A 16,207-nucleotide genomic window follows, 5' to 3' on the forward strand; every position below is an offset into this window, starting at 1 on the left:
ATCATGATGTCAGGTTTGTTGGAATGGCCAATTATGATGTCAGGTTTGTTGGAATGGTCAATCATGATGTCAGGTTTGTTGGAGTGGCCAATCATGATATCAGGTTTGTTGGAATGGTCAATCATGATGTCAAGTTTGTTGGAGTGGCCAATCATGATATCAGGTTTGTTTGAATGGCCAATCATGATGTCAGGTTTGTTGGAATGGTCAATCATGATGTCAGGTTTGTTGGAATGGCCAATCATGATGTCAGGTTGGTTGGAATGGTCAATCATGATGTCAGGTTTGTTGGAATGACCAATCATGATGTCAGGTTTGTTAGAATGACCAAACATGTCATCAAGTTTGTTGGAATGGCCAATCATGATGTCAGGTTTGTTGGAATGACCATTCATGATGTCAGGTTTGTTGGAATGACCAATCATGTCGTCAAGTTTGTTTGAATGGCCAATCATGATGTGAGGTTTGTTGGAATGGCTAATCATGATGTCAAGTTTGTCATATTGGCCAATCATGATGTCAGGTTTGTTGGAGTGGCCAATCATGATGTCAGGTTTGTTGGAATGGCCAATCATGATGTCAGGTTTGTTGGAATGGTCAATCATGTCGTCAGGTTTGTTGGAATGGCCAATCATGATGTCAGGTTTGTTGGAATTGCCAACCATGATGTCAGGTTTGTTGGAATGACCAATCATGATGTCAGGTTTGTTGGAATGACCAATCATGATGTCAGGTTTGTTGGAATGGCCAATCATGATGTCAGGTTTGTTTGAATGGCTAATCATGATGTCAGGTTTGTTTGAATGGCCAATCATGATGTCAGGTTTGTTTGAATGGCCAATCATGATGTCAGGTTTGTTGGAATGACCAATCATGTTGTCAAGTTTGTTGGAATGGCCAATCATGATGTGAGGTTTGTTGGAATGGCCAATCATGATGTCAGGTTTGTTGTAATGGCAAATCATGATGTCAGGTTTGTCATAATGGCCAATATATTGTCAGGTTTGTCATAATGACCAATCATAATGTCGGGTTTGTCATAATGACCAATCATGATGTCGGGTTTGTTGGAATGGCCAATCATGATGTCAGGTTTGTTGGAATGACCAATCATGTCGTCAAGTTTGTTGGAATGGCCATTCATGATGTCAGGTTTGTTGGAATGACCAATCATGTCGTCAAGTTTGTTGGAATGGCCAATCATGATGTCAGGTTTGTTGTAATGGCCAATCATGATGTCAGGTTTGTTGGAATGACCAATCATGATGTCAGGTTTGTTGGAATGGCCAATCATGATGTCAGGTTTGTTGGAATGGCCAATCATGTCGTCAAGTTTGTTGGAATGACCAATCGTGTCGTCAAGTTTGTTGTAATGGCCAATCATGATGTCAGGTTTGTTTTAATGGCCAATCATGATGTGAGGTTTGTTTGAATGGCCAATCATGATGTCAGGTTTGTTGGAATGACCAATCATGTTGTCAAGTTTGTTGGAATGGCCAATCATGATGTGAGGTTTGTTGGAATGGCCAATCATGATGTCAGGTTTGTTGTAATGGCAAATCATGATGTCAGGTTTGTCATAATGGCCAATATATTGTCAGGTTTGTCATAATGACCAATCATAATGTCGGGTTTGTCATAATGACCAATCATGATGTCGGGTTTGTTGGAATGGCCAATCATGATGTCAGGTTTGTTGGAATGACCAATCATGTCGTCAAGTTTGTTGGAATGGCCATTCATGATGTCAGGTTTGTTGGAATGACCAATCATGTCGTCAAGTTTGTTGGAATGGCCAATCATGATGTCAGGTTTGTTGTAATGGCCAATCATGATGTCAGGTTTGTTGGAATGACCAATCATGATGTCAGGTTTGTTGGAATGGCCAATCATGATGTCAGGTTTGTTGGAATGGCCAATCATGTCGTCAAGTTTGTTGGAATGACCAATCGTGTCGTCAAGTTTGTTGTAATGGCCAATCATGATGTCAGGTTTGTTTTAATGGCCAATCATGATGTGAGGTTTGTTGGAATGGCCAATCATGATGTCAGGTTTGTCATAATGGCCAATTATGATGTCAGGTTTGTCATAATGACCAATCATGATGTTGGGTTTGTCATAATGACCAAACATGATGTCGGGTTTGTTGTAATGGCCATTCATGATGTCAGGTTTGTTTTAATGGCCAATCATGATGTGAGGTTTGTTGGAATGGCTAATCATGATGTCAAGTTTGTCATATTGGCCAATCATGATGTCAGGTTTGTTGTAATGGCCATTCATGATGTTGGGTTTGTTGGAATGGCCAATCATGATGTCAGGTTTGTTGGAATGGCTAATCATGATGTGAGTTTGTTTTAATGGCCAATCATGATGTCAGGTTTGTTTTAATGGCCAATCATAATGTCGGGTTTGTTGGAATGGCCAATCATGATGTCGGGTTTGTTGGAATGGTCAATCATGATGTGAGGTTTGTTTTAATGACCAATCATGATGTCAGGTTTGTTGGAATTGCCAATCATGATGTCAGGTTTGTTGGAATTGCCAATCATGATGTGAGGTTTGTTTTAATGGCCAATCATGATGTCAGGTTTGTTGGAATGGCCAATCATGATGTCAGGTTTGTTGGAATGGGCAATCATGATGTCAGGTTTGTTGGAATGGGCAATCATGATGTCAAGTTTGTTGTAATTTATTTGTTTTTGTTTTCATAGGTTATTCATAATTTGAATATGTGGAGTGCAAGTGAAAAGTCCATGAGTTATGACCAAGTTAAAAGGGATTCAGAAAAAGCACAGAAAGACATGAAAATGGTAAAAATCCTGAACTGTCAATTATTTGACATGAAGTATTCAGTTGATTTTAATAGTATTTGTAGTTGGAGGCTGTGAAAACAAATTAACCTATTCCTCAAAATCTCTTGTTTTACAGGGACCATTTGACGTTGTTCGAAAGGTTTTCTGTTTTGGAGAAGAGAGAAAGCACATGAGTTTCTTTGATAAAACTGATTTGTTCTTTCAAGACTATTCCATTGGTCCTTTATTTGTTCAAGAAAATTATCCTTCAGTTATGCCAGTGAATGCAAGGTAGTTTGAACTGTTTTTCGCATTTTAAAGGTCCATGATTTATAATTTGTGTACTTTTCCAATCAAATGTTGTGCCTGTCTCTGATGGTGCCACTGTCTTGCAGACTTCAATGAGAATTATTAACTGGTAGCTTTTTCTTGAAAAACAAAAATTGTCATATTTAAATCAGTTTACATTATATTCTACTACTAAGCAAAGTTATTTGTGTAGAAAAATTGACTACAATAATTATACTTACTAGATTTAACACATAGCAACAATAGTCAAAATGAATTGGGAAAAAATTGTGTTAACATAATTGTACACTTCAGCTCCATCTGAAATCGCTAAATTTGCACTATTAGTAGCTTTTTGTATTATCACATGTAATACATTTTTTGAAAACGATTTTTAGTAAAAGGTATTTACTGTGTCAACCTCAAGATGACGTTGATTTATTGTTTCAACATAGGGGAGATATAAAGAAACATTTACAGTTGCTAAGTCAAGCAGCAGATAGCATTTGTGATGGAGATCTGGTTGATAAAAAAATACGAACACAGCAGAGTTGGAGTCTTCTACCAACACAGGTAATTACAACAAGTACACATTTAAATCAAAGCACAGTTGTATACATGGTATTTCTGATACTTTATCATGTGATAATATGACAGAACCCCACACCCTCCCCGTGGCTTTCGTTGCGTAAGAAAGTTATTTTCACGAGTGATGCGGTGTATCCTGCGGCCGTACTTTCACGAGTGAAGCGAGTGAAAGTAAAGCAGAATACACCGCATCTTGAGTGAAAATAACTTCCATACGCAACGAAAGCCACGGGGAGGGTGTGGGGTTCTGTTATTATTACATATGTTCCATACTTGATTATTTCGTATTAAAGAAAGAACGTGCAAACCGGGATGGAATTTAGGTCGGGGAACCCCATTGCCCATTAATATGTTCCAATATAAGTGTTACGCCCTAGCAGCGCGTGTCAGTGTAGAACGTGCCCGGAGAACGCGTGTCACTGTTTGTTTGAAATTAAAATAATCAGACGTCTAATCTGAGTCACTGTCCGAATAAATAACTCGTTGACGTTTAGTTGGGACCACGGCAGAACCAGAACTTGAACTGGACGACTATGATACACAGTTTATGTTGAAGTTAAAAGTTCCACCACAGAATTGTGCATTGGCAAACATGCCGTGCAACTGCGGTACTCCTCTGACGGGATGACTTTCGTCGACAGCGGTTGTCGCTGAGCTGCACGCTCCAACTTCGTGTGTGATGTTGCTTGCTGGTCGTGGATTGACTGAGTATTGATTACCCGTTAAAATGTTGCTCTTTTGGCGTTGGTATTTTTTATTTGGAACTGAGTAACGCCGCAACGTCGCCAGCAGAAACCTGGTATCTCGATGCTGATGGTTGCGGCTGCATAGTAATCGCTGATTTTACTGCGGGTGGATCTTCTGAGAGCCCTTCAAGGTTTATAAAACTCAGTTTCCAGGTGGTCAACATACATTAAGTTCTCCCAATCGTAGTATTCCATGTGATGTACACCTGACATGCCAAAAATGTTGTTGAACGATTTGAACTGGATAAAAATAGCAGACGAAAATGTGTTTACAAAATAAAAATAGTTCGGTAGCCAATGAAAATACCATGTTCATTTGCATATGCACCGTGAAAATACCGAAAACATTATTGCATGGGTGATATGCAAATTAGTTTGGGCTAAAATAAGTGACTGCCTAAAAGTACCATTACTGTTGTTCAAATTTCACTCGGCAAGTATATTCATGTACCCCAAGGGGAAAATATCATACTTCTAAATATTGTTTATTTCGAAAAACTGTACTCCTGAAGGGACTACTTTGTTTGCTCTCAGACCTCATTTGCATATGGGTTGTGGAAATACCGATTTTGATTTCAGGGACGAATCAAAATAAACTGCAGTACATATGTAATAATTGTGTTTAGTGGTTCTGTAAATGTTGCAATGTTTTTCTCAGAATTATTTTATAATATTTATAACCAAGAGTAGTAAATTATTTGTGTACAAAAGTAGTATATTATTTATGTCCAAAAGTAATATGCCATTTATGTACAAAAATAGTATATTATTTATGTCCAAAAGTAATATACCATTTATGTCCAAAAGTAGTATATTATTTATGCCCAAAAGTAATATACCATTTATGTACAAAAGTAGTATATTATTTATGTCTAAAAGTAATATATCATTTATGTACAAAAGTAGTATATTATTTATGTCTAAAAGTAATATACCATTTATGTCCAAAAGTATTATACCATTTATGTCCAAAAGTAGTGTATTATTTATGTCCAAAAGTAATATACTATTTATGTCCAAAAGTAATATACCATTTATGTCCAAAAGTAGTATATTATTTATGTCCAAAAGTAATATACCATTTATGTACAAAAGTAGTATATTATTTATGTCTAAAAGTAATATACCATTTATGTACAAAAGTAGTATATTATTTATGTCTAAAAGTAATATACCATTTATGTCCAAAAGTATTATACCATTTATGTCCAAAAGTAATATACTATTTATGTCCAAAAGTAATATACCATTTATGTCCAAAAGTAATATACCATTTATGTCCAAAAGTAGTATATTATTTATGTCCAAAAGTAGTATATTATTTATGTCCAAAAGTAATATACCATTTATGTCCAAAATTGTATATTATTTATGTCCAAAAGTAATATCCCATTTATGTACAAAAATAGTATATTATTTATGTCCAAAAGTAATATACCATTTATGTCCAAAAGTAGTATATTATTTATGCCCAAAAGTAATATACCATTTATGTACAAAAGTAGTATATTATTTATGTCTAAAAGTAATATACCATTTATGTACAAAAGTAATATACCATTTATGTACAAAAGTAGTATAATATTTATGTCTAAAAGTAATATACCATTTATGTCCAAAAGTATTATACCATTTATGTCCAAAAGTAGTATATTATTTATGTCCAAAGTAATATACCATTTATGTCCAAAAGTAGTATATTATTTATGCCCAAAAGTAATATACCATTTATGTACAAAAGTAGTATATTATTTATGCCCAAAAGTAATATACCATTTATGTCCAAAAGTAGTATATTATTTATGCCCAAAAGTAATATACCATTTATGTACAAAAGTAGTATATTATTTATGTCTAAAAGTAATATACCATTTATGTCCAAAAGTATTATTATACCATTTATGTCCAAAAGTAGTGTATTATTTATGTCCAAAAGTAATATTCCATTTATGTCCAAAATGGAATTATATTATTTATGTCCTAAAGTAATATACCATTTATGTCCAAAAGTAGTATATTATTTATGTCCAAAAGTAATATACCATTTATGTCCAAAAGTAATATACCATTTATGTCCAAAAGTAGTATATTATTTATGTCCAAAATTAATATATCATTTATTTTCAAAAGAAGTATATTATTTATGTCCAAAAGTAATATATCATTTATTTTCAAAAGAAGTATATTATTTATGTCCAAAAGTATTACACCATTTATGTCCAAAAGTATTATACCATTTATGTCCAAAAGTAATATACCATTTATGTCCAAAAGTAATATACCATTTATGTCCAAAAGTAGTATATTATTTATGTCCAAAAGTAGTATATTATTTATGTCCAAAAGTAATATACCATTTATGTCCAAAATTGTATATTATTTATGTCCAAAAGTAATATCCCATTTATGTACAAAAATAGTATATTATTTATGTCCAAAAGTAATATACCATTTATGTCCAAAAGTAGTATATTATTTATGCCCAAAAGTAATATACCATTTATGTACAAAAGTAGTATAATATTTATGTCTAAAAGTAATATACCATTTATGTCCAAAAGTATTATACCATTTATGTCCAAAAGTAGTATATTATTTATGTCCAAAAGTAATATACCATTTATGTCCAAAAGTAGTATATTATTTATGCCCAAAAGTAATATACCATTTATGTACAAAAGTAGTATATTATTTATGTCTAAAAGTAATATACCATTTATGTACAAAAGTAGTATATTATTTATGTCTAAAAGTAATATACCATTTATGTACAAAAGTAATATACCATTTATGTACAAAAGTGGTATAATATTTATGTCTAAAAGTAATATACCATTTATGTCCAAAAGTATTATACCATTTATGTCCAAAAGTAGTATATTATTTATGTCCAAAAGTAATATACCATTTATGTCCAAAAGTAGTATATTATTTATGCCCAAAAGTAATATACCATTTATGTACAAAAGTAGTATATTATTTATGTCTAAAAGTAATATACCATTTATGTACAAAAGTAGTATATTATTTATGTCTAAAAGTAATATACCATTTATGTCCAAAAGTATTATTATACCATTTATGTCCAAAAGTAGTGTATTATTTATGTCCAAAAGTAATATTCCATTTATGTCCAAAATGGAATTATATTATTTATGTCCTAAAGTAATATACCATTTATGTCCAAAAGTAGTATATTATTTATGTCCAAAAGTAATATACCATTTATGTCCAAAAGTAATATACCATTTATGTCCAAAAGTAGTATATTATTTTTGTCCAAAAGTAATATATCATTTATGTCCAAAAGTAGTATATTGTTTATGTCCAAAATTAATATATCATTTATTTTCAAAAGAAGTATATTATTTATGTCCAAAAGTATTACACCATTTATGTCCAAAAGTATTATACCATTTATGTCCAAAAGTAATATACCATTTATGTCTAAAAGTAATATACCATTTAGGTACAAAAGTAGTATATTATTTATGTCCAAAAGTAATATACCATTTATGTCCAAAAGTAGTGTTATTTATATTCAAAAGTAGATAATTAAAGTTGTGTATAGGTAATAACAAATCAACTGCAGAATATCTATTTTTTGTGACCTTAAATTAGATTTTATAAATTAGACACTCACTGAGTTAATATTGACAGTTGAATTCTTATCATGTTACTGACATTGCCTGTAATGAAAACCGCATCTACATGTAGTACATTATTTAATGCCAGGGCTCCAGACTTAATTTTACTTAAAGTGCCTGTGCAATGCCCACCCTCCACCCTCACGTTTCCATTTGAAATCTGTGTCCCACTGAAAAGGGTAGTTATTGATTTTTTTGCTGAAAATGATTACTCGTATCCAAGTAAATTTGGGATATTTCTCGTGTTGTAGCCACGCCCACCTATCGTGAAACTGTCGACTGTTTCCGGATTTCCGACTCTCGCCGAAAGTGCGCCACCAAATGACAAAATGTGAGAGGAAGTCATCCCCTGAGCCGTAATAACACTGGTCGTTCAGTATACTTTTAAACGATATACATTTTTCGGTCGGTGTTTTTTCTTTTTTTTTGTCTATTTTTTTTTTTTTTTTTTTACGAGAGAGAGTTTTTAGATGTTGTGTTGTGGGCAGTTGCAGTGAAACGTATAGCCATAGTGTATGTATTCACACGTTTCTAATCGATCCAAAGGTGCGACATCACTTAACCTTAGATTCATTCAATTGTCCTCGTCCATGAAAAAATACGACTAGGTTTAAAGAGAAACGCCGACAACGTAAACCTGGTGCAACACTTTTGAAAGAAATAGATTCCGGACCAGCCCATGATCACCGAGGCGGATTTCAGAAGAGAGAGAGACGTCCGGCAAGTGTTTCAAATCAGTTGAATTTTTTGCGATCCTGATTATCGTTTTATAGAGACCATTTAGTCCCTGTTAAGTAAAAGGTAGCAATAATTTTGACAGTGACACGAAAACGAAGCGTCGGGCAAACAGGAAATTACACAGCCCTTACACACTGCTAATTGTTTTCATTTTCGAAGGCTAAAAGTTTCTGAATTGTTTGGTGATTGGTGTTGAATGTCAAATTCACACCTCTGTTCTTTTTTACCTCCATGCTTGCAGCTTGATCTGCGTAATAATTTATGAAATAAGAATCCGGGCTTGGTCAATGTGTTTCCACCAAATAAAGTTTTAATACGATGTTATAATTATGACAATCACGCCATGGATCAAGCTAACTCGAATCCACTCTGAATTTATCTGTATGTGTGTCGATCTCGATTATTTTTGTTATCCAATTAAACGCCGCTTTTAAAGCACTTGCCCGCGCCGTGACCTGACGCGTTTACCTATTTCAACAAAATGTCAATTTACTTCCACGCGGCTGTCATTTATTTAGTAACTGTGATTTGTCGTTTTTTAGCTCCGCTGTCGACTTTGTCGAGCGGAGCTTATTATATGAGTGATTGTCCGTCGTCGTCGTCGTCCGTGTCAATGTTTTACTTTTTCGACTTCTTCTTGAAAACTACAAGCCTGAATGCTTTGATACTTGGTGTATATGTACCTTGGGTAGACCTCTCTCAGATTTGTTCATTTCATGATGATATCTTCAATTCTCTAATTTTGGTGAATATTTTTGTCATTTTTAGTAAAAAGTGATATTTTCGACTTCTTGTTGAAAACCGCAAGTGCAATTGCTTTGATATTACATATATAGGTACTACATGTGGACCTCTCTCAGATTTGTTCATTTTGTAATGATATCTTTAATTCTCTAATTTTGGTGAATATTTTTGTCATTTTTGGTAAAAAGTGATATTTTCGACTTCTTGTTGAAAACCGCAAGTCCAATTGCTTTGATATTACATATATAGGTACTACATGTGGACCTCTCTCAGATTTGTTCATTTTGTAATGATATCTTCAATTCTCTAATTTTGGTGAATATTTTTGTAATTTTTGGTAAAAAGTGATATTTTCGACTTCTTGTTGAAAACCGCAAGTCCAATTGCTTTGATATTACATATATAGGTACTACATGTGGACCTCTCTCAGATTTGTTCATTTTGTAATGATATCTTTAATTCTCTAATTTTTGGTAAAAAGTGATATTTTCGACTTCTTGTTGAAAACCGCAAGTCCAATTGCTTTGATATATTATACATATAGGTACTACATGTGGACCTCTCTCAGATTTGTTCATTTTCTAATGATATCTTCTGTTCTTTAATTGCCATGTGCATTGCTAACAGCGGAGCTATCTCAGCCGACAGGCTGCTTGTTTAATTATTTTATAGTGATCACTATAGTCTAATGTTTAGAATGTCAAAATATGTTCTTTTATTTTGATTTTGAAAGTTTTACTCAGACAATCGATGAAATAAAACAGTGTAGTGACATGCCTAGTAACCTGCTAAATAACGAGATAATTCCGACGTCAAATTCTATTTTGTCCAGCAACAGTGTACAAACGTGTGCCGGTGTCGGTGACGATCCCGGTGACCAGCTACACCAGAACGGACATATTTCGCATCTAACTCTACCCCATGCAACAAAAATTGATACTATGGTCCATTCCTCCTCGACGAACAAGTACATAAGTAACAATATAGTCAAAGACGAGAAAACTGCACAAGAAATTTGCCTTATTTACACGTATCGGCAATGCAAGCTGCCATGCGACTTCCCCTTCTGACGTCACAAGGGGAATTTCTGTATGCAAATGAGAAGCTAATGAGGAACCTCGTTTTAAAATACACAATAATAAAGTTGCCGTAGACTGAGTTTAAAACACATTTTTTCACTTAAAAAAATAATTCATGCTTAGAAACATAAAAATTAATAATATTTATGTATCAATTGATAATTTTAGGCGTGAAAATAGCAGCCATTTCACAGGCACTTTAAAGTTTATAGTCTTGCAAGAACAGTTACAAGAATTAAGATGTCTCATACTACCGTACTGTGTTGACATCATAGAGTGTTGCATGTATTGCCGCCACATAAATGAACAAAAAGTAGATGTCATGCCAGAATTAATCCCGCATAATTACAATGTCACTACATTATGCAAGTACATGTATGTGATATCTAATGTCAATAAATATTATAAAAATACTTTCTGTTCTTATTTGCAGGCTGTTTTTGCAAGTGTGATTCCTGGTGAGATAATGCAAGGCAATCTCTCATTCATGGTGAACTTTCCGAGCTGGTTGGGAAAGCATTCCAGTACAGGGAAAAATAATAGGCTTTTGCAAGCACTACAGTTGCACATGAGACTCAGGTAAGTGTTGTCATTTCTGTTCTAAAAACAATGTAGTTTACAAATTTAATTTTATTATTGCTCAATTTTTCTCCATGTTTAGTGCAAAATTAGTGTACTTTGTACTTCTATGCTTGGCCACTGAAATTTTATAATTGAATTCCACAAAAAAAAATAGAGGTTAACAATATGTTAATTATTCAATGGCAAAGAACGAACCCGACTCAAGCGAATTGGCGGCAAAAGAAAATAAAAAGTTAGTTTTATTCTGTTGAATCTAAAATTACATTTCTGGGATACAGCGAAATACGGCATTAAAAGGCCAAAAATGAAAGCCGCCAAAAGCAAATGTTCAAAGTGTCAGATCGACTTGGCCAGACTTGATAGCAGCGCGAATGCATGATGCCGTCCTGAGGCGACGACCGAATGAGGATTTCATGTAGAACAGGTAAGCTTGTGAGCGCCAGTCGCCTTGCGCTTTAATTGCTTCAGGGTCTGCTCCCGACTAAAATGCGAAGGAGGCACCTCCACAACGAAAGCTGTGACCGGAGTAGCTGTTTGGGTCTAGCCCTGTGGAGCTGAGCAATGATTGCAGATGTTGAACAAATGACTGGTAGATCAAAGGATGCGTTCTGCCGGTAGATGACGGTGCAAGAAACAGGGGAGCTTCTGAAGGTGCTGGCAACATGTCCACCATCTGCTTGTAGGCTGATACTGGGCAGAGAACGGAGCCAGGGATAGCCAGGATGGGAATGTGCAGTACCCGTTCGCCAAACTGTATGGTTTTTGACCATGTGATACGAATGATCAGACCTGTGGTGTTGTGTCCGACGCTGCCCCGCGAGAGATGAATGCGGGCGTCAAAAGCTGTATCAGAAGGGGGCACCAGGTTGGAACGAAAAAAATGCGATGAGGAAAGCGGACCACAGCGTAACGTGCAGCGGGCATGTAAAGTCCAAGAGGCGATGAATTCGAAGAAGGATATCCGGTGTGATAGGCAACTTGCGGCGAGGCTGGTGCGCTGTTATACGCTGTATTCCCCGAAGGACAAGGCGCAGTTTGAATGAGTCAAGTGAAGGTGTGGTCTTGGTGACGAAAAGATGCAGCAGCCGAACACCGTTGAGGTAGTTGCGAATAGATGCTGTGCTTGAAACCGAGCAAGCGAGGAACTGTGTGTAGCGAATAATCGTTCGTGTTGTGGCCGGAACTGGCTGGATGCGAAAGAAACGGCAGAAAAGGAAGAATGCACGCCATTGAATTGTAATGTTGCGCAATGAACCGGAAGCAAAAGCTGAGTGGAGTGAGTGGGACGCCTGGTGGTCCAGAGCAGCGAGCGGAGCTTGACTACCTGCAGAAGCGAAAAAGAAAGAAAAGCTACAAGTTACCAAGGATGAATAAACTGGAACGTTTCCTGAGGTACAACGACTTCTGAGATGCCAAAGTTTGACTGTAACTCTTCCACGCGAGACTTGTAAATGTCAGATAAATGTGAACGGCTTGGCGCGTCCACAACATTGCTCCGACCGGGGATGTGTACAGCCCAGAGATTGAATTCGAAATGTGCTTGGAAGTATGCGATCTCCCGCAAACAGCTGAGTTTGAAATCTGAATGGGTACGATGAGAAGTCCGAAAACGGGGACTTATAATTCGGTCTCCGTCCGTTCGTGCGTCTGTCCGGAGTCATATCTCAGAGTCCCTTGGACCGATTCCGTTCATTCTTTGCATGTGCCTAGTACTTTATGTGGGACATATGCACAGGCAGTGGTTTAGCGATTCGATTCAAAATGGCCGACTGGCAGCCATCTTGTTTTTTGAAAATGTTGTATTTTGGACATGCTTTGTCAGTTTTCATTCAAACTTGGTACATAGATTATACATGTTAGGATACATGTCCATGATGATTTATTTCAAAGATGGCTGACTGGCAGCCATCTTGTTTTTTGAAAATGTCGTATTTTGGACATGCTTTGTCAGTTTTCATTCAAATTTACTACATAGATCATACATGTTAGGATACATGTCCCCGACCGTCCATGAGTTCCTGAGTCTGTCCGTCCGTCCGTGTGTCCGTCTGTCCCTGCGTCAGTCTATCCAACGTCATATTTCAGAATCCTGTGGACCGATTTCGTTCATTCTTTGCATGTGCCTAGTACCTTATGTGGGACATATACACATGCAGTGGTTTAGCGATTTGATTCAAAATGGCCGACTGGCAGCCATCTTGTTTTTTGAAAATGTTGTATTTTGGACATGCTTTGTCAGTTGTCATTCAAACTTGGTACATAGATTATACATGTTAGGATACATGTACATGATGGATCAAAGATGGTCGACTGGCAGGCATCTTGTTTTTTGTTTTTTTATGCGGTATCTTGGACGTGCTCTGTCAGTTTTCATTCAAATTTGGCACATACATGTACTTTATACATGTTAGGATGCATATCCATGACAATTTGTTTCAAAATCTGGTCAAGGATGGCTGATTGACAGCCATCTGACTTTTTGACCTTACTACTATATTTCCACAATTTATGTACCATTTTCATTCGTATTTGGCACATACATCATACATATCAGTGTGTTTCATAATCAGATCAAAGATGGCTGAATAACGGCTGTTTTTATTTTGGCCATATTACTATGACACGAAACACGTGTTTTGATGTAAATAAACAATCTGTTGTATACGCCACTTGGAACTCAAGTTTCAAGGACACGCTCGCGACAACCCCTCCGCTTTAATATGACGAGCACAAAGAGAACTTAACGGGGACTGTGTCATTTTCAATGACTTGTTTGCAAGCGAAGCCCGCGCCAAATATGGGGCCAGAGCTTGAGTGCGACCACGACTACAAGCAATTCCAATGCATTGATAGACAAACCCATGTTGATGATGTGTTGTGGGAAAGGAGAGCGGAAGAACTGGGTAACTGAGACGCCGCCGCAGCCTGAAAGGCATGCGTCTGTGCACACAACAGTGTCTGGTGGGGACCAAGGTTGGGTGTGTATGATAGAAACGCCGTTATAGTCCTGTAAAAATGTCTTCCACCATAAGAGGTCTTTGCGAAACTCTGCGTCGATACGGGTGCGGGAATGTTTAGCAGTGAATGTGCGAAGCATGGGCAGCATGCGGGAAATAAACAAGCGACCCGGGCGAACGCAATTCGAGACATATAACAAGAGACCGATGAGACTTTGTAATTCTGTGCGGGAGAAGAGGAGCGATTGTCCCAGTTGGATAGCTCTTCATGATTTTGAGTGAGTTTGGCGATGGGTACGGCAATGGTCATGTTGACTGTGTCAAATTCAGAACCGAGAAAAGTCATAGTAGTAGCAGGAGCACATGCTTTAGCCACGGATTCTTGAAGGCCGAGCTCGTTTAGCAGATTTCCTAGACTCTCAAAAGCCACAGTAGCGTTGATTGGTAACTCGGTTGCGCCAAAATCGTCGATATAATTGATCACCTCGTGCCCTTGGTTGCGTAGGATGTGACGCACTGCATTGGTTGACCGTTGACACATTAAGGCCGCTGTGCGTAACCCGAAAGGTGGTGAAACGTCAAAGTAGTATTTCCCTGTCCAAGAATAGCCGAGAAGGTGGTAGTCTCCCGGATCCACGTAAAGTTGTCGGTATGCCCTGCTGAGGTCCCGTTTGTAAAGGAGGCAACCGGAACCAAGCGTACGGATGCGATCTAACATGGAGTTAACTGTTGGATATCTGAGCTTGTAATCATCCCCGATGTAACTGTCCCCTGGGATGCCGTTGTTGACCGAGTAGCCTTCTGGAAAACTTAAGTCCACGACCACGCGACGGGAAGATGAGCCCTTCTTGGCCACGGTCATTAATGGTGAGGTAATAAGCGGGCGAGACAATGGCGGAGTGTCGAACGATCCAACGGATGCGCCGAGAAATAGCTCCGATTCCAGAAAACTGTACACGTGCTCAGCGTAATGTAAAGCCGAGGTGTGATTCGTTGCGTGCGAAGTAGGAAGAAAGTCGCGCGAGTAGTTGATGGGCCAACCAAATTCTAAGAAGTCGCAGATGTCGTCGTCGTAATCGCGTAGAGAATGACGCCAACACTGAATGTTCAGACCGGAAGAGATCGGGATGCGACAACCTTGAAAGTTATAAAGGCCTGAAGCGGAGATTCTGCGATGTAAATCAACGTAATGCTGTGCAATGCTGCCATCAGTGTTAGAAATAATGTGATCTGGCGGTACAGAGACCGGACTGGGCGATGCTGACGAATGATCAGCTAATGATGGAGATGTTGTTGATGATGTTGTCAATGATGGGTGTGTAGCCCTCGACCTGCTTGTGTTGTGATGAAGTGTGGGGACGAAGTTGATATCGCTGAGGACCGCCTGCGATGTTGGCGCTTTGATCCTGCTTTATGTCAGTGTGGTTGTTGACTGACCGGTGAGAGCGGGGGATTCGAACTTGTTGTTATCGAAGACTGTGCTGCTGAGCTTGGGTAATGCCGTGTCCGTAAGTGACAACGGTGATGTAGCTGCTGGTGGCGTAGGTGTGGAGCCCCTGACACACATGTGATGACTGAAAGTGTTGGGTCAGACCCGGTGATGTTGTTGCTAACCGAATCGAGCAAAATAACGCTATCGTCCAGAGATACGTGTATAGGCGTTGATCTAACGGGGAGGTCACAAGTCGTTGACGTGGTGTCTGACGGCTACACGTGGAGTCATGAGGAGAATGGTTTATCGCGGTGCAGAGGTGACATGGACGTGCCTGACTTCTGTTTGCAGTCCTTTTCGCTGTGATTATTAAAACTATTGCGGGTAGCATAGCAATGATTGCAAATGTGTTTAAATTTGCATGGATCAAATGAGCAAGAACCTTTCTCATTGAAAGCTGTGCACACTAATACAGACGAACCGTCCGGGTTGGAGGTATTTCTGTTGCCGTTGTTTGTCGTCTGTTTCTGGGTGACTGATTTCAACTTGTCGGCTGAAAAATCGAAAAACAGTTCTTTCACGTCTGAGTAATTGCTGTCCCATGTACGTCT

The 16,207-nt window shown here is 37.5% G+C and overlaps 1 protein-coding gene across 1 annotated transcript in view; it reads left to right on the forward strand.

The window, feature by feature from the left end:
* LOC102804683 (replication factor C subunit 1-like) overlaps positions 1–16,207 on the forward strand; it is a 55,988-nt gene that overhangs the window by 37,366 nt on the left and 2,415 nt on the right. Inside the window, exons 15-18 of the mRNA XM_085507579.1 lie at positions 2,715–2,813; positions 2,932–3,086; positions 3,539–3,656; positions 11,059–11,204. Coding sequence (XP_085363705.1) covers positions 2,715–2,813; positions 2,932–3,086; positions 3,539–3,656; positions 11,059–11,204 — 518 coding nt within the window. The remainder of the gene's footprint in view (positions 1–2,714; positions 2,814–2,931; positions 3,087–3,538; positions 3,657–11,058; positions 11,205–16,207) is intronic.

Source organism: Saccoglossus kowalevskii, chromosome 14 (genome assembly GCF_978046115.1).
Source record: "Saccoglossus kowalevskii chromosome 14, keSacKowa6.1, whole genome shotgun sequence".
Lineage (NCBI taxonomy): Eukaryota > Metazoa > Hemichordata > Enteropneusta > Harrimaniidae > Saccoglossus > Saccoglossus kowalevskii.